Raw genomic sequence first — 22,489 nt, 5'->3', positions numbered from 1 at the left:
ATGGGAAGCATAGTGGTTAAAGCTTAAAACATGGGTCAGCTGTGCTGTGAGTGCCAGGTTCAAATCCAGACTCTACAGTACGAGCTCTGTGACCTTGAACAAATCAGTTCCCCCTGCTTAGCCTGATTTCCCTGATCTGTAAAATGGGGATAATAATTGCACCTGCCTCACAATGTTTTATGAGGATTCAGTGAAATATACAAATTTGCCTGGTACATAGTAAATGTTCAATTAACATTAACTTGAAACAAATACATATATACATATATGCAGAGAGCCAACCCAGCTCTTAAAAACAATAAGACAAAAGATGAAACAACCTAAAAGAAAAATGAACAAAGGACATGGACAAGTCACAAAAAGAAATAAAATGTTCAACAGACAAATATAAAATGTTCAACTGCACTAGCACTCCAAGAAATGTCAATTAAAACATTCATGACATAGCTTCTTTTTGCCAACCAACTTAATTATATGTATATATACGTTTATATATATATATATATAAAAAGCATATAATACCCAGTGTTGCCGTGGGCATGGTGAGACCGGCAGTGTCATACGTGGCTGGTGGCATTGCAAACTGGTCCAGTCCTTTAGGAAAGCAATTTGGCAATACTTATCAAGAGCCATAAAACATCCATCCCCCCTCACTCAGTGAGAAAACACTCTCAAACATCATATTCATCCCAGGGTTACTTAAAACAGCAAAAAAAAAAAAAAAAAAAAAAAAAAAAAAAAAAAAACCAAAACAAAACAAAACAAAAAATAAAAAAAAGCAAAAGAAAGAAAAAAGCAAAAAAAAAAAAAAAAAAAAGGAAAGAGCCAAATAGCTAAGAAGGTTTAGATAAACAAAGGCATAGCCCTCTGGTGCAATATTAAACAGTTATTAAAAATAATCTTAACACAGATGATGAAATCCTATGGTAAACGATCATGCCATTCTATTCAGTGAAAAAGAAACAAGGTACAGCCTGGGACTTATATCAATCGCCATCATCAGATACAAATCCCCAAGTCTGTGCCTAGAAGAAAAATGGGATGAAACAGACAAATATGCTGACTGGTGGTTTTCTTCAGGTGGTGAGTGAGTCAACAGATGACACTGCGGGTTTTCCTATCCCCACTTTTAACCTTTTTCCCCACTTTAAAGAGTGTGATTTTTATTCTTGTGTTTGTTTTTGAGAAAGGGTCTTGCTATGTTGCCCAGGCTGATCTTGAACTCCTGGCCTCAAACAAACCTCCTGCCTTGGCCTCCCAAAGAGTTGGGATTACAGGCACGTGCCACTGCACCTGGCCAAGAGTGTGATTTGTTTTCTTTTTTTGAGACAGGGTCTTGCTCTGTCACCTAGGCTGGAATGCAGTGATGCAATGTTGGCTCCCTGCAACCTCCGCCTCCTAGGTTCAAGCAATTCTCATGCCTCAGCCTCCTGAGTAGCTGGGATTACAGGCGCACGCCACCACACCCAGCTAATTTTTGTATTTTTCTCTTTTCTTTTTTTGAGACAGGGTCTTGCTCTGTCACTGGGCTGGAGCGTGATCTCGGCTCAACACAACCTCCACCTCCCGGGTTCAAGCAATTCTCCTGCCTCAGCCTCCCAAGTAGCTGGGACTACAGGCACACACGATCACACTCAGTTAATTTTTGTATTTTTAGTAGAGACAGGGTTTCACCATGTGAGCCAGGATGGTCTCGATCTCCTGACTTCGTGATTCGCCCACCTCGGCCTCCCAAAGTGCTGGGATTATGGGCGTGAGCCACTCACTGCTCCTGGCCTAATTTTTGTATTTTTAATAGAGACAGAGTTTCACTATGTTGCCCAAGCTGTTCTCAAACTCTCAGACTCATGTGATCCTCCCGCCTTGGCCTCCCAAAGTGCAGGGATTATAGGTGTGAGCCACAGCCCATGGCTGAAGACTGTAATTTTTTAAACGAGAAAGAAGAAAAGGAAAATGTATATGTATATGTGGCAGGTCCCTGTGTGTGGTTCTCTCCCTACCTACCTGCTTATCATTTTTAAGTCAGTTCCCAGGACTGTCCACACCCATGTGGCCCTGACAGGTCCACAGAGTGACCACCATCTAATCAATACCGACTTGTTATGTAATCTTGGGCACATGACCCCTCTCTGGGCCTCAGTTTCTTTGTCTGTAAAATGGGATTGTGGTTGTACTTCTCTTTAGGGGGTTATCAGTAGAATCAGGAGCATCATCTTGGCTGAGCACAGTGGCTCACACCTATAATCCCAGCACTTTGGGAGGCCAAGGCGGGTGGATCACCTGAGGTCGAGAGTTCAAGACTAGCCTGGCCAACATGGAGAAACCCCATCTCTATTAAAAATACAAAAATTGGCCAGGCACGGTGGCTCACGCCTGTAATCCCAGCACCTTGGGAGGCCGAGATGGGCGGATCACGAGGTCAGGATATCGAGACCATCCTGGCGAACACGGTGAAACCCTGTCTCTACTAAAAAATACAAAAAACTAGCCGGGCGAGGTGGCAGGCGCCTGTAGTCCCAGCTACTTGGGAGGCTGAGGCAGGAGAATGGAGTAAACCCAGGAGGCGGAGCTTGCAGTGAGCTGAGATCCAGCCACTGCACTCCAGCCTGGGTGATAGAGCGAGACTCCGTCTCAAAAAAGAAAAAAAAAAAAAAAAAAAAAAAAAAAGGCCGGGCGCGGTGTCTCAAGCCTGTAATCCCAGCACTTTGGGAGGCCGAGACGGGCGGATCACGAGGTCAGGAGTTCGAGACCATCCTGGCTAACACGGTGAAACCCCGTCTCTACTAAAAAATACAAAAAACTAGCCGGGCAAGGTGGCGGGCGCCTGTAGTCCCGGCTACTCGGGAGGCTGAGGCAGGAGAATGGCGTAAAAACCCGGGAGGCAGAGCTTGCAGTGAGCTGAGATCCGGCCACTGCACTCCAGCCTGGGCGACACAGCGAGACTCCGTCTCAAAAAAAAAAAAAAAAAAAAAAAAATTAGCTGGGTGGCCGGGCGCGGTGGCTCACGCCTGTAATCCCAGCACTTTGGGAGGCCGAGGCGGGCGGATCACAAGGTCAGGAGATCGAGACCACGGTGAAACCCCGTCTCTACTAAAAATACAAAAAAAATTAGCCGGGCGCGGTTGTGGGCGCCTGTAGTCCCAGCTACTCAGGAGGCTGAGGCAGGAGAATGGCGTGAACCCGGGAGGCGGAGCTTGCAGTGAGCCGAGATCGCGCCACTGCACTCCAGCCTGGGCGACACAGCGAGACTCCGTCTCAAAAAAAAAAAAATAAATAAAAGTAAAAAAAAAATAAAAAATAAAAAAAAAAATTAAAAAAAAAAAAAAATTAGCTGGGTGTAGTCGCAGGCACCTGTAATCCCAGCTACTCGGGAGGCTAAAGCAGGAGAATTGCTTGGACCGGATGCAGGAGGCGGAGGTTGCAGTGAGCCAAGATCACACCATTGCACTCCAGCCTGGGTGACAGAGCAAAACTCTGTCTCAAAAAAAAAAAAAAAAAAAAAAAAAAAAAAAAAAAAAAAGGAGCAGCATCTTGGAAGGAAGAGCTGAGACTGCTCTCCATATTGGGAAATTGAGACAAAGCCATAGGCTTAATGCACAGGGCTAGAGACAACCACTCAGATATCTGGATGGTCAAGACGCCCAGGCGTCAGCCCAGCTTAGCCACTGCTGATGCAGGGCAAATGATTTCCCTTCTCAGCTTCCTCATCTGTCAAATGGCATCTAATCTGAATGTGAGTGAAGTGTGCTGAGTACCACCCAAAGAGCCAGCACTGCCGCCAAGGACACACCTCTGTGATCAGACAGATCTGCATTCAAATTAGCAGTTTAGGGACTTTCACCTCCTGGAGCCTCAGTGTCTTCCTGAGTGAACTAGGATGCCAAGAATAGCTCCCTCTGAGGGTTGCTGGGTGGAGTTGAGACTTAGTGCAATGGGCTGCTAGGGAGCTACACTAAAAGAGACTGAGAAGAGGCCTGGGGCCATCCATACCTTGCAACTGCTGTAAAAGCAAAGCTCTCTGCAGCATGGAGCCGTTGAGGAGGGAGGCTGAGTTGGTGCCCTGGAGATTCAGAAGCGGCTGCTGTGGCTGCTGTGCGGGGAGGCCCCTGTGTGTTGGGAGGGGGTGTCAGAGGGTTATTTGGAAAGTCAGACTTTCCTTCTTCCCCGAGACTTCTCACCTCCATTCTCCGCCCCACTCTGTGGTAGACAGAGGACCCCTTGGGGTTGGAACGGGTGATCTCCAGGACTCAAATGGAGATGGCACTGGGAAAAAGGATGGGGATCGGGACCTCCGAGACATGGGTCTGAGTGGCAAGGCTGAAGCCATCGCCCCCGGAGGCGGAACTCACCGGCTTACAGTCATGGGCAACGGGGCCTGTGGTGGGGACTGCTGGAGCAGCTGCTGGAGCTGCAGTAACTGCTGCTGCTGCAATTGCTGCTGCTGGAGCTGCTGCTGCTGTAACTGCTGGAGCTGCTGCTGCTGCTGCTGGTTGAACATGATGGCTAGGGGCAGAAAGCAGAGTAAGGCCAGGGGTCCCCACTATGGGTCAGGCCTGCTCCCCTTCCATCCACGGCTACTCTCCCAAGCCACGGCCCGCGAGGAGCTTTCACAGCTGCACTCCCAGTCCTGCCAAGAGCCTGCCACACTCGCTTGGCCCATCCTTCCAAGTTACCTCCAATCCTGCCAGGGGCAAGATTCAACCACCCTACTGCCAATGCCCCCCAGACACTGCCAACAGCCCCTCCTTCAACTCCCTCCCTCTCTCCATTTCTGGCGGCTCCATCCTCCCACACTCAGCCTCAGCCTCTCTCTGCGCCCATCACTTCCCCACTCACACCCCCTTTTCAATACCGCAACCCTCTCCCGGCCCCGGGTGTCAATAACATCGGCACCCGTCCAACCCCATCACCGTGGTCCTGAGCCCCGTGGGACGGCTTCTCCCCACCATCGCCACCTCCTCGAGCCCCACTCCACCCGCTCCCACCCCACCAGCCCCCTCCTCCGCAGACACAGCCAGCTCGCGCGCGGATCCCCACGATCCCGCCGCCCCCAGCCCCGCACCTCGCCTCCCCGCGCGCCCTCAACGCTCAAGTCGCCCCCACGGGTGGGCCGGCCGCCCAGCGCCCACACTCCGGCCGGGCGGCTCCGGCCCGCGGGCTCCCGGCCTCCCCGCGGCTTCTCCGGGGCCTGTGGGCTCGTAAGGCCCAAATATGGGCGGAGCCGGCCAGGGCAGCGCCCTCTGGGGGACGGGAGGTCCAGGCGCCACGAGCCGCACCACCCGAGCCCGCCCAGTGCACCCGTCACGCTGCGGGGGCGGCTGCGGAGCGCGAGCAGGTGCCAGGGGGTCCTGGGCGGCGCACACCTTCCGAACCGCGTCCTCCGCGTCGCGAAGGGAAGGCTCGAAGACCAAGGTCCGTCTGCCGCCCGGAAGGGTCAGCCATCCCGCGGGGGCATCGAGGGGGACTTCCAGAAGAACCTGTTTCCAACCGACCTCCCTGCGGCCGCCGCGGTCCTGCGATCCTGGGGCCCGCGCGGGGCTGCGGTGGGAGAGGGCGCGCAGTTAGCGGATGTACATTCATTCGAGGGACCCAGGCCAGGCGAGAGGACGGCCAAGGTCTTACAGTCCGGCAGGAGTTTGCCCACGGAGGGGTGGAGGGGGAGTCCACCTCAAAGTCCTTTCTCAGTAAATTTGGCTAAGGAAGGAGTGGGTGAGGAGGGTCGAGTCCAATTATCAAAAAACAACCCTAGGGGCTGGGCGCGGTGGCTCCCGCCTGTAATCTCAGTACTCTGGGAGGCCGAGGCTGTAGGATCGATTGAGCCCAGGAGTTCGAGACCAGCCTGAGCAACACGGTGAAATCCCTCTCTACAAAAAATACAAACATTAGCCGGGCGTGGTGGCGGGCGTCTGTAGTCCCAGCTACTCGGAAGGCTAAGACAAAAGGATCACTTGAGCCCGGGAGGCACAGGCTGCAGTGAGCTGAGATCGCGCCACTGCACTCCAGCCTGAGCGACAGAGCAAGAGCTGTCAAAAAAATAAATAGTCCGGGCGTGGTGGCCCACGCCTGTAATCCCAGCACTTTGGGAGGCCGAGGCGGGCGGATCACGAGGTCAAGAGATTGAGACCATCCTGGCCAACGTGGTGAAACCCCGTCTCTACTAAAAATACAAAAAAAAATTAGCCGGGCATGGTGGTGACTGCCTGTAGTCCCAGCTACTTGGGAGGCTGAGGCAGGAGAATTCCTTGAACCCGGGAGGCGGAGGTTGCAGTGAGCCGAGATCGCGCCACTGCACTCCAGCCTGGCGACAGAGCGAGACTCCGTCTCAAAAAATAAATAAATAAATAAATATTAAAAAATAAAAATTTTAAAAAGAAAAGGAGAGACAAAGAGAGCCCTGCTCCCTCATCCTGCACCTAAAATGGTCTTGCCCCCAAGGACCCCTTTAACAACCACCGTATACCCCGTCCCCGCGCCATAACAATCCTTGGCTACTAAGTAGTAATTCTTTTATTTATTTTTTATTTTTTTGAGATGGAGTCTCACTCTGTCGCGGAGGCTGAAGTACAGTGACGCCATCTGGGCTCACCGCAACCTCCGTCTCCGGGGTTCAAGTGGTCCCCCCGCCCTCAGCTTCCGGAATACCTAAGACTACAGGCGCGGGCCACCACTCCCGGCTAATTTTTGTATTTTTTAATAGAGACGGGGCTTCACCATGTTGGTCAGGCTAGTCTCGAACTCCTGAGCTCAAGTGATCCGCCTGCCTTGGCCTCCCAAAGTGCTGGGATTACAGGGGTGAGCCACCTCTCCTGGACTAAGTAGCAGTTCAGTCTCCCTTCTCTGTGGCTCCCTGCCTTGCGCGAGTCACAGCCCGGCGACTCCTCGCCCAGCCTTCCGCGCCGACGTTGGGCCGGCAGGGCGCGCGGGGGCGCTGGCGGCGCGCAGACCAGGGCAGGCGGAGCGCGTTGACTGAGGGTGCTCGGGCAGTAGAACTTGCGTGTCCATAAATCACTGCAGTCATGTGACGAGCACCGCTCCAAAGCTCTGGACTGGCTCTGCGGCAGACAGGTTGCGGCCGGGGAGCCTAACTCGGCCTGGACTAGCCGCGGAAGAGCTAGGACTTAGAGGCGCGAAAGTGACTCGGCGAGGCCAGAGGGCAGGGTGGCTTCCGGGGCCCGGGGAACGTCGGCGCTTATGGGTGAACAGGCTGCCTGGAGGGTGGGGACTTGGAACGCTGGGCTGAGGAGTAGGCTTTATCCCTTAAGGGTAGGGAGCACGGGGAAAAGGGTGTGAACCTCATGAGTGACAGCATCAAATCTGCCAATTAGAAAACCCGTTCCCGTGTAAACCAAGAGGGAAGCAGTGAGGAGAGATGGGCGAGTCAAGACTGCCCAGGCTCTACTGGGCACAGTGGGTCACCCCTGTAATCCCAGCACTTTGGGAGCTCCAGGCGAGTGGATCACTTAAGGTCAGGAGTTCGAGACCAGCCTGGCCAATATGGTAAAACTACGTCTCTACTGAAAATACAAAAAATTAGCCGGGTGTGGTGGCGGGCGCCTGTAATCTCAGCTACTCGGGAGGCTGAGGCAGAAGAATCGCTTGAACCCAGGAGGCAGATGTTGCAGCCGAGATCACATCACTGCCTTCCAGCCTGGATGACAGAGCAAGACTCCATTTCAAAAAATAAAAATAAAAGACTGCCCAGGCTGCCAAGCAAGCACGTTGACACCTTGATCTGGGTGCTAGCGTTGGAGAAGTCCAGAATTGAATCGTGACTCCCCTGCCTTGTGGCTAGGTGACACTGGCTGGGGGAGAGGCCTTTTAGCTGGTTTCCTCCTTGGTGAAATGTGTGCCCCCTCCCGGGGTGGTAAGGATGACATTACATAATGCTTAGCACTGGCACCTGGCACAGAAGTAGCTTAACAAATTGCCAAAGTGAAAAAACTAAAAATAATGCTTGTGCTGGTGAAGGTGGAAAGCCAGCACTAACTTCCTGTGTTGGTTCATCTTTCTGGAAAGCAATTTGCAAATTTTATATCAAGAATCTTGGCCGGGGGCGGTGGCTCACGCCTGTAATCCCAGCACTTTGGGAGGCCGAGGCGGGCGGATCACAAGGTCAGGAGATCGAGACCACGGTGAAACCCCGTCTCTACTAAAAATACAAAAAATTAGCCGGGCGCGGTGGCGGGCGCCTGTAGTCCCAGCTACTCAGGAGGCTGAGGCAGGAGAATGGCGTAAACCCAGGAGGCGGAGCTTGCAATGAGCCGAGATCGCCACTGCACTCCAGCCTGGGGGACAGAGCGAGACTCCGTCTCAAAAAAACAAAAACAAACAAACAAACAAAAAAGAATCTTGAAGGCCGGGCGCGGTGGCTCAAGCCTGTAATCCCAGCACTTTGGGAGGCCGAGACGGGCGGATCACGAGGTCAGGAGATCGAGACCATCCTGGCTGACACGGTGAAACCCCGTCTCTACTAAAAAATACAAAAACTTAGCCGGGCGAGGTGGCGGGCGCCTGTAGTCCCAGCTACTCAGGAGGCTGAGGCAGGAGAATGGCGTAAACCCGGGAGGCGGAGCTTGCAGTGAGCTGAGATCCGGCCACTGCACTCCAGCCTGGGCCACAGAGCGAGACTCCGTCTCAAAAAAAAAAAAAAAAAAAAAAAAAAGATTCTTGGGCCGATGTGGTGGCTCACGCCTGTAATCCCAGCACTTTGGGAGGCCGAGGCGGGCGGATCACCTGAAGTCAGGAGTTAGAGACCAGCCTGGCCAACATGGTGAAACCCCATCTCTACTAAAAATACAAAAATTAGTCGGGCATGATGGCAGACGCCTGTAATCCCAGCTACTCGGGAGGCTGAGGCAGGAGAATTGCTTGAATCCAGGAGCCAGAGGTTGCAGTGAGCCAAGATTGCACCATTGCACTCCAGCCTGGGTGACAAGAGCAAAAGTCCATCTCAAAAAAAAAAAAAAAAAAAAAAAAAATCTTGCACATGTTTTGCCCTTTGACCCAGTGACACCACTTGTAGGAGTCTAGCCTAAGAAAATAATCAGAAATGAGACTTTTACAAGATAGCAGGTTGTTCATGGAAACATTTATATATTCTTTTCTTTTTTCTTTCTTTTTTTTTTTTAAGACAGGGTCAGCTGGGCTCGGTGGCTTACGCCTGTAATTCCAGCACTTTGGGAGGCTAAGGTAGTGGATCGCCTGAGGTCAGGGGTTCGAGACCAACCTGGCCAACGAAGTGAAACCCTGTCTTTACTAAAAATACAAAAAATTAGCTGGGTGTGGTGGTGGGCACCTGTAATCCCAGTTACTCAGGAGACTGAGGTAGGAGAATCGCTTGAACCTGGGAGGCAGAGGTTGCAGTGAGCCAAGATCGTGCCATTGCACTCCAGCCTGGGAAACGAGAGCAAAACTCGGTCTGAAAACAAAACAAAAAAAAGAGGCCGGGCGCGGTGGCTCAAGCCTGTAATCCCAGCACTTTGGGAGGCCAAGGCGGGCGAATCACGAGGTCAGGAGATCGAGACCATCCTGGCTAACATGGTGAAACCCCGTCTCTACTAAAAATACAAAAATAATTAGCTGGGCGTAGTGGCGGGCACCTGTAGTCCCAGCTACTCGGGAGGCTGAGGCAGGAGAATGGCGTGAACCCGGGGGGCAGAGCTTGCAGTGAGCCGAGATCGCGCCACTGCACTCCAGCCTGGGGCACAGAGCAAGACTCCGTCTCAAAAAAAAAAAAAAAGAGAGACATGGTCTTGCTCTGTCTCCCAGTCTGGAGTGCAGTGGAACGATCACAGCTCACAGCTCACTGCAGCCTTTCCCTCCCTGGCTCAATGGAGCCTCCTACCTCAGCCTCCTGAGCAACTGGGACTACAGGCCCATGCCACCATGCCCAGCTAATTTTTGTATTGTTTTTTTTTTTTTTTTTTTTTTTTTTTTTTTTTTGAGACGGAGTCTCGCTCTGTCACCCAGGCTGGAGTGCAGTGGCCAGATCTCAGCTCACTGCAAGCTCCGCCTCCCGGGTTTACGCCATTCTCCTGCCTCAGCCTCCCGAGTAGCTGGGACTACAGGCGCCCGCCACCGCGCCCGGCTAGTTTTTTGTATTTTTAGTAGAGACGGGGTTTCACCGTGTCAGCCAGGATGGTCTCGATCTCCTGACCTCGTGATCCGCCCACCTCGGCCTCCCAAAGTGCTGGGATTACAGGCTTGAGCCACCGCGCCCGGCCTGTATTTTTTTTTTTAAAGACAGGGGTTTCACTATGTTGCCCGGGCTGGTCTTGAGCTCATAGGATCAAGTGATTCTCCTGCCATGGTCTCCCAAAGTGCTGAGATTACAGGCGTGAGCCACCACACTCAGCCAAAACATTATTTATAATAGCTGTCTGGAAAAGAATCAACTTTAGGGGAATAGCTAAATAAGTCATGGTGTCACCTTTTAAGGAACAGTGCACAGCCATCAGAAATTATGTTTTCAAAGGATAAACACCCACAATATGATGTGAAGTGAGCTCACCAGCTTATAAAATGCAGGCACATTACCATCCCAGGTGTGTAGTGGAGTGGACTCGTGTTTTTGTTTTGTTTTGTTTTTTTGAGACAGAGTTTTGCTCTGTCACCCCGGCTGGAGTGCAGTGGTGCGATCTCGGCTCACTGCAGCCTCTGCCTCCTGGGTTTAAGTGATTCTCCTGCCTCAGCATCCTGAGTAGCTGAGACTACAGGCATGCACCACCACACCCAGCTAATTTTTGTATTTTCAGTAGAGATGGGGTTTCACCGTATTGACTAGGCTGGTCTGGAACTCCTGACCTCAAGTCATCTACCCACCCTGGCCACCCTAAGTGCTAGGATTACAGGCGTGAGCCACTGTGCCAGGTCTTGCAGACCTATTCTGCTCCAGTACTTTATCTATCTATCCCTTCTCATGGACTCTATCTATCCGTTCTCATGATGATGCCATATACTTTGATGATTATAGCTTTAGAATATGTTTACCCCTGATAGTGCAAGCCCCTGACATTGTCATTCTTTTTTTTTTTTTTTTTTTTTTTTTTTTTTTTTTTGAGACGGAGTCTCGCTCTGTCGCCCAGGCTGGAGTGCAGTGGCCGGATCTCAGCTCACTGCAAGCTCCGCCTCCCGGGTTTACGCCATTCTCCTGCCTCAGCCTCCGAGTAGCTGGGACCACAGGCGCCCGCCACCTCGCCCGGCTAATTTTTTGTATTTTTAGTAGAGACGGGGTTTCACTGTGTTAGCCAGGATGGTCTCGATCTCCTGACCTCGTGATCCACCTGCCTCGGCCTCCCAAAGTGCTGGGATTACAGGCTTGAGCCACCGCGCCCGGCCAGACATTGTCATTCTTTAAAAAGTTTTTGCTAATTCTCAATTATGTTTTTTTTTTCAGATACTTTATAGAATTTTGTCAAACCTTCCCCAACCTCTGAAATCCCACCAGAATTTTTGTTTGTTTTTGAGGCAGAGTATCGCTCTCTCGCCCAAACTGGAGTGCAATGGTGCAATCTTGGCTCACTGCAACCTCTGCCTCCTGGGTTTGAGTGATTGTTGTGTCTCAATTTCCCAAGTAGCTGGGAATACAGGCGTGCGCCACCACACCCAGCTAATTTTTTGTATTTTTAGTAGAGATGGGGTTTCACCATGTTGGCCAGGCTGGTCTCGAAATCCTGACTTCAGATGATCTGCCCTCCTTGGCCTCCCAAAGTGCTGGGATTACAGGCATGAGCCACCAAACCTGGACCTCATCAGAGTTTTGATTGGTGTTGCACTAAATATGTTTAAATTGGAGGAAAAACTAACATCTTTACCCCTGGTTTTTCAGTTTAAGAAGGAAGTAAATGGGCCAGGTGTTATGACTCACACCTATAATCCCAATACTTTGAGAGGCCAAGGTGGTAGGATTCCTTGAGCCCAGAAATTCGAGACCAGGCTGGACAATATAGGGAGATCACCGTCTCTACAAATAACTAAAAATTAGCTGGGCATGGTGGTGCATGCCTGTAGTCTCAGCTATTTAGGAGGTTGAGGTAAGAGGATCACTTGAGCCAGAGAGGTCAAGTCTACAGTGAGCCATGATCGTGCCACTGCACTTCAGCCTTGGCAACAGAGCGAGACCCTGTCTCCAAAAAAAAAAAAAAAAAAAAGAAGAAGGAAGGAAGGAAGGAGAAAAGAATGAGGTGAATGTCTCATTTATTTATTTATTTATTTGATACAGAGTCTTGCTCTGTCTTCAGGCTGGAGTGCAGTAGCACGATCTCTGCTCAATACAACTTCTGCCTCCCGGGTTCAAGCGATTCTCCTGCCTCAGCCTCCTGAGTAGCTGGGACTACAGGCGCGTGCCACCATGCCCAGCTAATTTTTGTATTTTTAGTAGAGATGGGGTTTCACCATGTTGGCCAGGATGGTCTCGATCTCTTGACCTCGTGATCCCCCCGCCTCAGGCTTTCAAAGTGCTGAGATTACAGGCGTGAGCCACTGCGCCCGGCCGTGAACATCTCTATTTATTCAAGCCTTGCATTAAGTTACGGTTTCACAGGCCTCTTCACCTAGTACCTGAACGGTTTCTATAGTAGTTGTTGTTGCTATTTTCCCAGCACCCTTTCTAATTGGCTATTGACTATAGCTTCTTTATCTTGTAACCTACCACCTCCCCACCTTGCACTATTTCTGTCCTCAGCAATGTCGTGTGCCCATGATGGTGGAAAGCACCTGCCAAGTTGTCCTCATGTCCTTGGGACCCAGCTCAGAACCCTGCACATCACAGGTCTGTGTGGTGAAGGCTGATTAAATTAGTGAATGATGAGTGAATGAATGGATTGCTTCAGGATGCAATTTCCTCCCTCTTTCCTCGGGTTAGTGTTCATCATAGTAGCCCTTCGTGCCTTTGATATCTGTGTCCATCACCCTACAGAGGCACATTCCAGTGAGGCACCTAGCATAGGTCATAAGGTGGGCCCCCCCCCCCCCCACCACCAGATGCCCCAGCTCAGAATCCCTGGGAACAGGCTGTATTCGGCAACAGCTCCAAGTCAGACAAGAGGCAGAGAAATATATAAGACCATATGCTTATCACGTGGCCTCCCCAGTGGCTGTCGCCACCTGTGCCTTTTCCTAAAAATAAATGGAATATGAAAGGCAGAGGACAGAGGCAGGGAATAGCCAGATGGGCACGAGCTTGTTGCTGCCCCTACCTTCCAGCGGACCCAGGGTAGGTCCTGACTTAGGGCTCTAGTTTGGCCATCTCTGCCAGACAGGACTGACTGGTGGATAACAGACTCTGTCTCCTTCCTTACCGCATCCAGCCACACCCTCTGCTACCTTCACAACACCGAATAAGTTTCTTTGGACAGTGCAATGGTGATGATGGTTATAATGACACTATTTGTAGCTCTCATTATTCACAGTTCCAGGCACTGTTGGATGATTTACCTAAGTTGTTATTACATTACTGAACCTTCACACAATCCTATGAGTTAGGGGTTATTATAATCCTCCTTTTACAGATGAAGAAACTGAATCTTTGGAAGGTAAAATGACTTGCCCAAGGTCATCAGGTTAGAAAGTGACAGAGGTGGGATTTGAGCACCAGGCAGTCTGGCTTCAGACCTAACCATGGCATGATTAGCACACATGGGCACCTGCCCTGTTCCAGGCTCACAGGGAGCCCTTCAACAGGAGATGAGGTGTGCAGGCACAGACGCCTGGACTGCCAGAGCCCCAAAGCCCATAGGAAATATTGGTGCCCAGCCTGCAACCATGTAGAGAAGGCCCAGTCTGACCCAGCTGTTTCCTCAGCAGTGACCCTGCCCCAGGCTGTGCCAGGTGCCCTTGTTCCATGCACCTGGTCCCCTTAACCCCTCCCCTGTGACTCCCATTCCAGCAGGATGATCCCTGCATCTTATTAACCTCTTCATCCCCCTGTTGTCTTGCTGAGATCTGGCACAAAGTAGCCACTGTTCCATACCTGTGGAAAAAATGAATGAATGAATGAATGGATGACTCCAAAGAGCCAGACCCTGAGCAGACTTAGTGACTAAATATAATGACTTGACCCTGGAGCTGTGTACTAAGGCCACTGCTCAATTCAACTGGCATTTATTGAGCACCCACTGTGTATGTATACAACACAAGCACTGTCAGAAAGGGCTCATGTTTTGGCCAGGCATGGTGGCTCACGCCTGTAATCCCAGCACTTTGGGAGGCCAAGGCGGGTGGATCACAAGGTCAGGAGATCAAGACCATGGTCAACATGGTGAAATCCCACCTCTACTAAAATACAAAATATTAGTCAGGCGTGGTGGCGAGTGCCTGCAGTCCTAGCTACTTGGGAGGCTGAGACAGGGGAATTGCTTGAATCCAGGAAGCAGAGGTTGCAGTGAGCTGAGATCGCACTACTTCACTCCAGCCTGGCAATAGAGCAAGACTCCATCTCAAAAAAAAAAAAAAAAAAAAAAGCCTCATGTTTTATTTTATGTGCACCAAAAATATGTATTCTCCACACAGCATCCCTGGGAGAAAACCATCGATTACCAGAACTGGCATAGTGTAGGATGTAAATATGGAAGCTCTAAGTCAAACTGACATCCGTCCACACCTTGACTCCATCATTTCTTGGCTATGTGACCTCAGACATGCTCTTCACTAAACTCTCTGTGCCTCAGTTTCCTCATCTGTCAAAGGAGGCTAATAAAACTTCTTTCTCGGCAGGGCATGATTGCTCACACCTGTAATCCCAGCACTTTGGGAGGCCGAGGTGGGTGGATCACCTGAGGTCAGGAGTTCAAGACCAGCCTGGCCAACATGGTGAAACCCCATCTCTACTAAAAATACAAAAATTAGCCGGGCATGATGGCACGTGTCTGTAATTCCAGCTACTTGGGAGGCTGAGGCAGGAGAATCACTTGAACCTGGGAGGTGGAGGTTGCAGTAAGCTGAGGTTGCGCCATTGCATTCCAACCTGGGTGACCAAAGCAAAACTCCATCTCAAAAAAAAAACTTCTTTTTCAAGTTTGGGAGACAGTACAGGTGAATCCCTCAGCACAGTAAATGGGCTGGGAGGAAATGCCCAGTAAACACTCCTGCTGTTAATAATCTGCCCAGGGCTGGGCACGGTGGCCCACATCTGTAATTTCAGCACGTTGAGAGGCCGAGGCGGGTGGGTAATTTGAGGCCAAGAGTTCAAAGCCAGCCTGGCCAACATGATGAAACCCCATCTGTACTAAAAACACAAAAATTAGCTGGGCGTAATGGTGGGCACCTGTAATCCCAGCTACTCAGGAGGCTGAAGCAGGAGAATTGCTTGATCTCGGGAGGCAGAGGTTGTAGTGAGCAGAGATCACGCCACTGCACTCCAGCTTGGAGCTGGAGCAAGACTCTGTCTCAAAAAAAAAAAAAAAAAAAAAAAAAAAAAAAAAAAAAAATTCTGCCCAGCACAATTGGTGGTCAAAACTTTGGGAGCTCAGCCATGGATGGTGGCTCACACCTATAGTGCCAGCACTTTGGGACGCCAAAACAGTAGGATCATTTGAAGCCAGGAGTTCAAAACCAACCTGGGCGACAAAGCAAGATCCCGTCTGTACAAAAAAAAATTGTTTTAACTAACTGGCCATGGTGGTGTGCACTTGTAGCTTCAGCTATTTGGGTGACTGAGGCAGGAAGCTCACTTGAGCCCAGGAGTTTGAGGCTACAGGGAGCTGCGATTATGCTCCTGCAGCTCAATTCAGCCTGGGCAGCTAAGCAAGGTTTATCTTATCTCTAAAAATAAACCAAAGAACAAAAAAGCTTTGGGAACTCAAGAGAGAGTAAAGAAGCCATTTCTTTTCTTTTTCTTTTTTTTTTTTTTTTTTTTGAGAAGAAGTCTTGCTCTGTCACCCAGGCTGGAGTGCATGGCATGATCTCGGCTTGATGCAACCACCACCCCTGCCTCCCAGGTTCAAGCAATTCTCCCACCTCAGCTTCCCAAGTGCCTGGGATTACAGGCGGGGGCTACCATGCCCAGCTAATTTTTAGGTATTTAGTAGAGACGGAGTTTTGCCATGTTGGACAGTCTGGTCTCGAACTCCTGGCCTCAAGTGATCCACCCATCTTGGTCTCCCAAAGAGCTGGGATTACAGGCGTGGGCCACCGCATCTGGCCCTGAGATTCTTCTTTTCAACCAACTCTATGTGATGCCAGGCTGCTGGCCTGGCGTCAGTGATACAGCAGTATAGGATACTTAGTATGATCCCATTTCTGTAAAAACAAAATGGAACAAAATTAATATGTATATATATGAAAAACAAAGCCAGATAATAAAACCTAAGCTATAGTGGTTATCTCTAGGTGAGAGGATGACCAGAAGTTTTTAAATACTTGTGTAAAGTCTAGTTTTACAATAACTTTCAATATTGCAATTAGGGGGAAAAAAGTAAAAATAATAAAAACTGGCTGGGCATGGTGGTTCACAGCTATAATCCCAGCATTTTGGGAGGCTGAGGCGGGCAGATCATGAGGTCAGGAGTTTGAGAACAGCCTGGCCAAGATGGTGAAACCCCGTCTCTACTAAAAATCAAAAATTAGCTGGGCACAGTGGCGAGCGCCTGTAATCCCAGTTACTCAGGAGGTTGAGGCAGGAAAATTCCTTGAACCAGAGAGGGAGAGGTTGCAGTGAGCTGAGATCACACCACTGCACTCTAGCCTGAGTGACAGAGCAAGACTCCATCTCAAAAAGAAAGAAAGAAAGAAATACAAAAAATCAGCCGGGTGTGGTGGCACACGACTGTAGTCCCAGCTACTTGGGAGGCTGAGGCAGGAGAACCACTTGAACCCCAGAGGCGGAGGTTGCAGTGAGCTGAGATCGCGACACTGCACTCCAGCCTGGGAGACAGAGTGAGACTACATCTCAAATAAAAAAAAAAAAAATAAATAAATTTTTAAAAAGGCTGGGTGCAGTGGCTCATGCCTGTAATCCCAACATTTTGGGAGGCTGAGGCAGGCAGATCACAAGGTCAAGAGATCGAGACCATCCCAGCCAACATGGTGAAACCCCATCTCTACTAAAAATACAAAAATTGGCAGGGCATGGTGGCTCACACCTGTAATCCCAGCACTTTCGGAGGCAGAGGGGGGCAAATCATGAGGTCAGGAGATCGAGCCCATCCTGGCTAACACAGTGAAACCCTATCTCTACTAAAAATACAAAAAAAAAAATAGCCAGGTGTGATGGCACGTGCCTGTAGTCCCAGCTACTTGGGAGGCTGAGGCAGGAGAATCGCTTGAACCCGGGAGATGGAGGTTGCAGTGAGCCAAGATCGCACCACTGCACTTCAGCCTGGGCAACAGAGCGAGATTCCATCTCAAAAAACAAACAAACAAAAAATACAAAAATTAGCTAGACGTGGTGGTGGCACATGCCTGTAGTCCCAGCTACTCGGGAGGCTGAGGCAGGAGAATCGCTTGAACCCAGGAGGCAGAGGTTGCAGTGAGCTGAGGTCGCGCCACTGCACTCCAGCCTGGTGGCAGAGTGAGGCTCTGTCTCAAAAATAAATAAAATAAATAAATAAATAAATAATATTAAAAGCTCGCCATGATGCCCTCTAGGCGGACATCTATAAACTGCACCCCCTCCTGGTGCCACTCATCCAGGCTCCCATCTCTGCCTTCTTTTGTCCTCAAAGCATAATAACAGGTTGGTATGGAACAGCTGCCAGGATGCAAGTTGTGTGGCACTGATGCTCCAGCTGTCTGGTGAGCTGTCATCATTGGCATCTTCACAGCTGCAGCTTAATAAGGGTCCCCTGGCCGGGCGCAGTGGCTCAAGCCTGTAATCCCAGCACTTTGGGAGGCCGAGATGGGCGGATCACGAGGTCAGGAGTTCGAGACCATCCTGGCTAACACGGTGAAACCCCGTCTCTACTAAAAAATACAAAAAACTAGCCGGGCGAGGTGGTGGGCGCCTGTAGTCCCGGCTACTCGGGAGGCTGAGGCAGGAGAATGCCGTAAAAACCCGGGAGGCGGAGCTTGCAATGAGCTGAGATCCGGCCTCTGCACTCCAGCCTGGGCGACACAGCGAGACTCCGTCTCAAAAAAAAAAAAAAAAAAAAAAAAAAAAAGGGTCCCCTGAGCACCAGGCCTGGGCTGTGCCCTACACAGGCATTTGATCTATTATTATCCCCATTATCCAGATTAGTTAACTGAGGTTCAGAGACGTGGCGGGACCTGGGTCATGCAGCTTGTTTAAGGCCCAGATTAGGCTCCTAATCCACTCCCTTGTGCTACTAGGGAGAGGGCCTGCTTGTTCCCCATGCCTGCCTCGAAGATTCCTCCCCACAAGGGTCACTCTCTGATCACCATCTTCACAATAGCAACACCACCCTACCCCGCCCCTGCTTTCTGGCTCTGCAGGGCACATCATCTAACAGGGCCATCGGTATTGCCCTATTTCCATATTGTCTGTCTTTTTCCACTGAATTGTCAGCCACATGTGGGTAAGAACTTTGTCCATTTTGCTCACTGCTTTATCTCTGGAGTCTAGCATAGTACCTGGCTCAACAAATACGCATTAAATGGATGAGTAAGTGAACAGTCTTCAATTCACAGACCACTTTGTCAGCAGTGCCCCCACACTGTTCACAGCACAGGGAAATGACTCACTGACTCCCCATAAGCACAGTGTAGGCTAGCCTTCCCTTCCTAGCCTCCGCCATGAATACTAATTAGGTTTCTTAAATGCAGAGGTGGATGGCTGGGCTCAGGGCCCCATGGTCTCTCCGTGTGAAAGGGTAAGCAGGGCAGGATTGTAGGAGCCTTGGATTTGAATCCCACTGCTTTTTTTTTTTTTTTTTTTTTTTTTTTTTTTTTTTTTTTTTGTGAGACGGAGTCTCGCTCTGTCGCCCAGGCTGGAGTGCAGTGGCGCGATCTCGGCTCACTGCAAGCTCCGCCTCCCGGGTTCATGCCATTCTCCTGCCTCAGCCTCCTGAGTAGCTGGGACCACAGACGTCCGCCACCACGCCCAGCTAATTTTTTGTATTTTTAGTAGAGATGGGGTTTCGCCGTGTTAGCCAGGTGATCTCCCAACCTCGTGATCCGCCCGCCTCGGCCTCCCAAAGTGCTGGGATTACAGCGGTGAGCCACCTCGCCCGGCCGAATCCCACCGTTTTATGCTGTTTTACCACCATCCTAATGGGCTGGAGCAAAGACTTCCAACTCTAGGGCAAGAGCTTCCAATTCTCCCAAGAAGGGCCTTTCAGGCATCAGGGCCTCTGCACTTGCTGGTCATTCAGCCTGGCATGCTCTTCCCCCGATCTGCTTGCTGCTGGCTCCTTCTCATCGTTCTGGTCTCTTCTTAAATGTCACTTCTGCAGAGAAGTCCCCCGACTCCTCCCAAGTCAATGTGAACTTTCCACACCCACAATGATACCTTTTTTCACACTGTTTATTTCCTCCATCCCTGTTACTATAAACTATTTTCATTTTTACTGTTTCGTGTATCTGCTTATCCATTTAGTGTCGATCTCACCAGCTTGATGCAAGATCTATGAGGGCAGAGGCCTTGGCTGTCTTATTCGTTGCTCAATCTTCCGTGCCTAGGACAGGGCCTGGCTTCTAGCAGGTACCTAGTAAATATTTGTTGAATTCATGCTCCAACTTTCTCCTTCTAGAAACAAGGAAACTGAGGACCAAAGGCAGAAAGGGACATGTTGGAGATCAGAGTCAGGATCTAGGGGTCGAAGGCAGCGAGGTGAAGGGGAACTCCAGGTCAGGAAGCTGTGACCTCAGAGGAAGCCCATCTACTCTCCAGGCCTCAGTTTCCGCATCGGTAAGATAGAGTGAAACATCCATGACCACTATCCAAGAGGCCTGGTACTAGGAGTGAGACCCCACCCATTGACAAATATATTCTGCGCAGCATCCGTCCGCGCACCCTAGACACTGCTAAAGCACCCCGAAAGCCGCAGAAGGTTAAAACTACGACACCCATGGTGCCCCGGGCGGCGCCTGCGCACGGCGGCCGGCCCGCAGCGTCGCGGGCTCCCCCTAGCGGCTTCCCGGAGCGGTGCTCGCTCCGATCCCCGAGGGGCGGGGGCCGCGCGGCTCAGGCAGTCGGGGCGCGAGGCTTCAGCGGCGGAGCCGGAGTCGGAGCCGGGAGCGCGAGCGGCAGCCGGATCGCAGCCTGCGGGGCCCGCCGCAGCCATGGGCAACCGCGGCATGGAAGATCTCATCCCGCTGGTCAACCGGCTGCAAGACGCCTTCTCTGCCATCGGCCAGAACGCGGACCTCGACCTGCCGCAGATCGCCGTGGTGGGCGGCCAGAGCGCCGGCAAGAGCTCGGTGCTCGAGAATTTCGTAGGCAGGTAGGCGCTGCGCGCCCCCAGGCGCCGACCCCCGACCCCCAGGATCCCCGGAGTCCCTGCCCGGGGCACCGACGGCGCGGCGACCTCGCAGCCCCCGACGCTGCACCCGCGGCCGGCGCGGCCCCCACCCCCAGCCGGAGCGAGGCGGCCCTCCCCACCTCGAGAGCCCCTCCGGGCAGCAGCGCCGCCCGCTAGTCTGCAAACGTCGTCAAGCCTCCGGCTGCCGAATCACGCCCCCTCCTCCGTCCCATCCTTTAGGGCAGACAACCCTCTGACAGAAGCCCTGGCCAAAGGGCTGCCCCCCGCCCCCAACATGGGCATGGAGAGAGCCCGCATTACTCAGCGCCTCCGTTGGGCTCCGGGAGTCCCTTGGAGCGGGCAGCACCCGGGGGCAGCGGCCCCCCCACCGGACTCTATGGGGGACATCCTCCTACCCCCATGGGAATTCCTGGGCCGTGGCAGGGGTCAGACCCCCACCCCAGTCCCTAAAAGAGGACGTAGTCCCGTGGGCATCGAGGACCCGGTACGGCCTCCCCCCGGCACACACACACCTCTGCGGCTCCCGCCGCCATCCGTGCGCAGCGCGGCGGAGAGGGGGAGGCGCGGGCTGCAGGATGAGGAAGGGAAGAGGGGAGGAGAAACCACTTCTTATCCTTCTCTGAGCAGCCGGCCCCTTGCTTCGCCACGGCCCCTGGGTGGGGGGCGCCTCTCAGTGTCGCCGTCCCCTTGGCCTGGCCAGAGGGATCGTGATGGAGGGAGAGGCGGCAGAGGGCAGAGATGACTAAGACAGGGATGGCGGGAGGGGGGAGCCATTTGCAGAACCTAATCCCCCTCCCGCCTCTGATCCCACAAGGCGCTGGGAGGCCTAGGTGGCGGAGAGGGGAGCAACCACAAAGACAAAGGGTCCTGGGTTTACGGGGGCAGGGAGGGTCGTGACCCCCAGGCTCTCCCCAAACCCCCAGGGGGAGGAAGAAACAGTTTTTCTGGTGCTGAGGACAGAGAGGAAAGATAGGAGCTCTCCAGGTACTGGAGGTGAGATGGGGGGCTGGGCAGATTGGGAGACGAAGTGAGAGAGTTTACACTGACCCCCTCTTTCATCTCCCCCCCATCTTCTTCAGAAACCCTTGCTTTCTTCCAATGACCTTCAGGGCCAAAAAAGTGACTGGCACATGGGAGAGGGAGGCAGGGGTCCTTCTCCGCAGAGGGACAGCAATTCTGTCCAAGCCAGGTTCTGCTGCAAAACCTCAGGCAAGTCACTTGCCCTCTCTGAGCCTTAGTGTCCCCATCTCTAACATGGACAGTGGGACTGGATGGTTGTTCCTGCCCCTCAAATGTCCTGGGAAACCCATGCCAGCCCTAGAGGTGAGAGGGAGAGGGCCTGACTGGAGCCACGTATGTGTGGGATGTTGGAATGCCACCGTGGAGGCGGCCGTGCCCATCTGGTCAGCAGAGGGGGAGGCATCTGTCTCTCTGATGGCTCCTGCAGAACCCCCCTTCTGATCACATGACCCCCAGAGCTGCAGAGACCCAGGCAAGAGACACACAATGAGCCCCTTCCCCAAGGGCCGGCAGTCAGGGACAGCCAACAGTTTAGAGTGGAGAAACCATATTCCTACCTCTCCTCCTTTGAATGTTGGCTGAATTCCTGCCCCACGCCAGGCTGCGTGCTCCAGGCTTGGGGTAGGGAGGGAACCAACTGGTGATTTCAGCCCCCGTCTACTGAGTCCATCCTATGTACCCCCTATGCTGAATCAGTCATAGGCTCACAGGAGCTCCCAAGAGGCAGGTACCATGATGCCCATCCTACAGATGAGGAAACTGAGACCCTGGAGGTTAAATGCCTTGCCCAAGGTCACACATTCAGGAAGGGCAGCAGCTGTTAGACTCCAAAGCCCAGTTCCTAATCTCGACGCTGCACATCCTCTGAGAGCCGGGTCCTGCACCAGACACAGGGACGAGCGGGTGGGTGGGCCTCCATTTCCCCATCTGTGGAATGGGAACGCTGACAGCCACTGCCCTGCCTTCCTGAGAAGGTGACTGTGGGCTCCACTGAGTTCATGGGTGGAAAGGTTCTTTTGTAAATATGCGGGACAGGGCGTTGATAGCCAATTAGGCTTGGGGACCTGCATGCCCAGCCCCTGCCCTCCTGGAGC

General features: G+C 52.0%; 4 protein-coding genes across 11 annotated transcripts in view; 1 reads left to right on the top strand and 3 right to left on the bottom strand.

Moving 5' to 3' along the window:
- CIZ1 (CDKN1A interacting zinc finger protein 1) overlaps window positions 1–5,218 on the bottom strand; it is a 31,110-nt gene extending 25,892 nt beyond the window's left edge. For 5 of the 7 annotated variants that reach the window (XM_050759831.1, XM_050759826.1, XM_050759832.1 and 2 more), the window contains exons 1-4: window positions 5,063–5,218; window positions 4,350–4,503; window positions 3,991–4,106; window positions 523–594 (exon numbers count right to left, since the gene is read on the bottom strand). In XM_050759831.1, coding sequence (XP_050615788.1) covers window positions 523–594; window positions 3,991–4,106; window positions 4,350–4,498 — 337 coding nt within the window. In that variant the 5' untranslated portion in view covers window positions 4,499–4,503; window positions 5,063–5,218. Of the gene's footprint in view, window positions 1–522; window positions 595–3,990; window positions 4,107–4,349; window positions 4,504–4,902 lie in introns of all 7 variants that reach the window. The other 2 variants (XM_050759828.1, XM_050759829.1) reach the window with 2 other exon arrangements.
- DNM1 (dynamin 1) overlaps window positions 1–22,489 on the top strand; it is a 158,627-nt gene that overhangs the window by 85,490 nt on the left and 50,648 nt on the right. Inside the window, 1 exon segment of the mRNA XM_050760507.1 lies at window positions 20,050–20,336. Coding sequence (XP_050616464.1) covers window positions 20,176–20,336 — 161 coding nt within the window. The 5' untranslated portion in view covers window positions 20,050–20,175.
- PTGES2 (prostaglandin E synthase 2) overlaps window positions 1–22,489 on the bottom strand; it is a 110,769-nt gene that overhangs the window by 67,424 nt on the left and 20,856 nt on the right. The gene's annotated exons all lie outside the window — the stretch shown is intronic.
- DPM2 (dolichyl-phosphate mannosyltransferase subunit 2, regulatory) overlaps window positions 1–22,489 on the bottom strand; it is a 285,267-nt gene that overhangs the window by 254,811 nt on the left and 7,967 nt on the right. Inside the window, exon 1 of one of the 2 annotated variants that reach the window (XM_050760485.1) lies at window positions 4,721–4,730. The exons of the other annotated variant lie outside the window; for it this stretch is intronic. The gene's annotated coding sequence lies outside the window, so the exon portion shown is untranslated. Of the gene's footprint in view, window positions 1–4,720; window positions 4,731–22,489 lie in introns of those variants that run through there. 2 annotated transcript variants of the gene reach the window in all.

This window comes from Macaca thibetana, chromosome 15 (genome assembly GCF_024542745.1).
Source record: "Macaca thibetana thibetana isolate TM-01 chromosome 15, ASM2454274v1, whole genome shotgun sequence".
NCBI lineage: Eukaryota > Metazoa > Chordata > Mammalia > Primates > Cercopithecidae > Macaca > Macaca thibetana.
The sequence above is the reverse complement of the archived record's forward strand: the minus strand, read 5'-3'. Positions and strand labels throughout refer to the sequence as shown.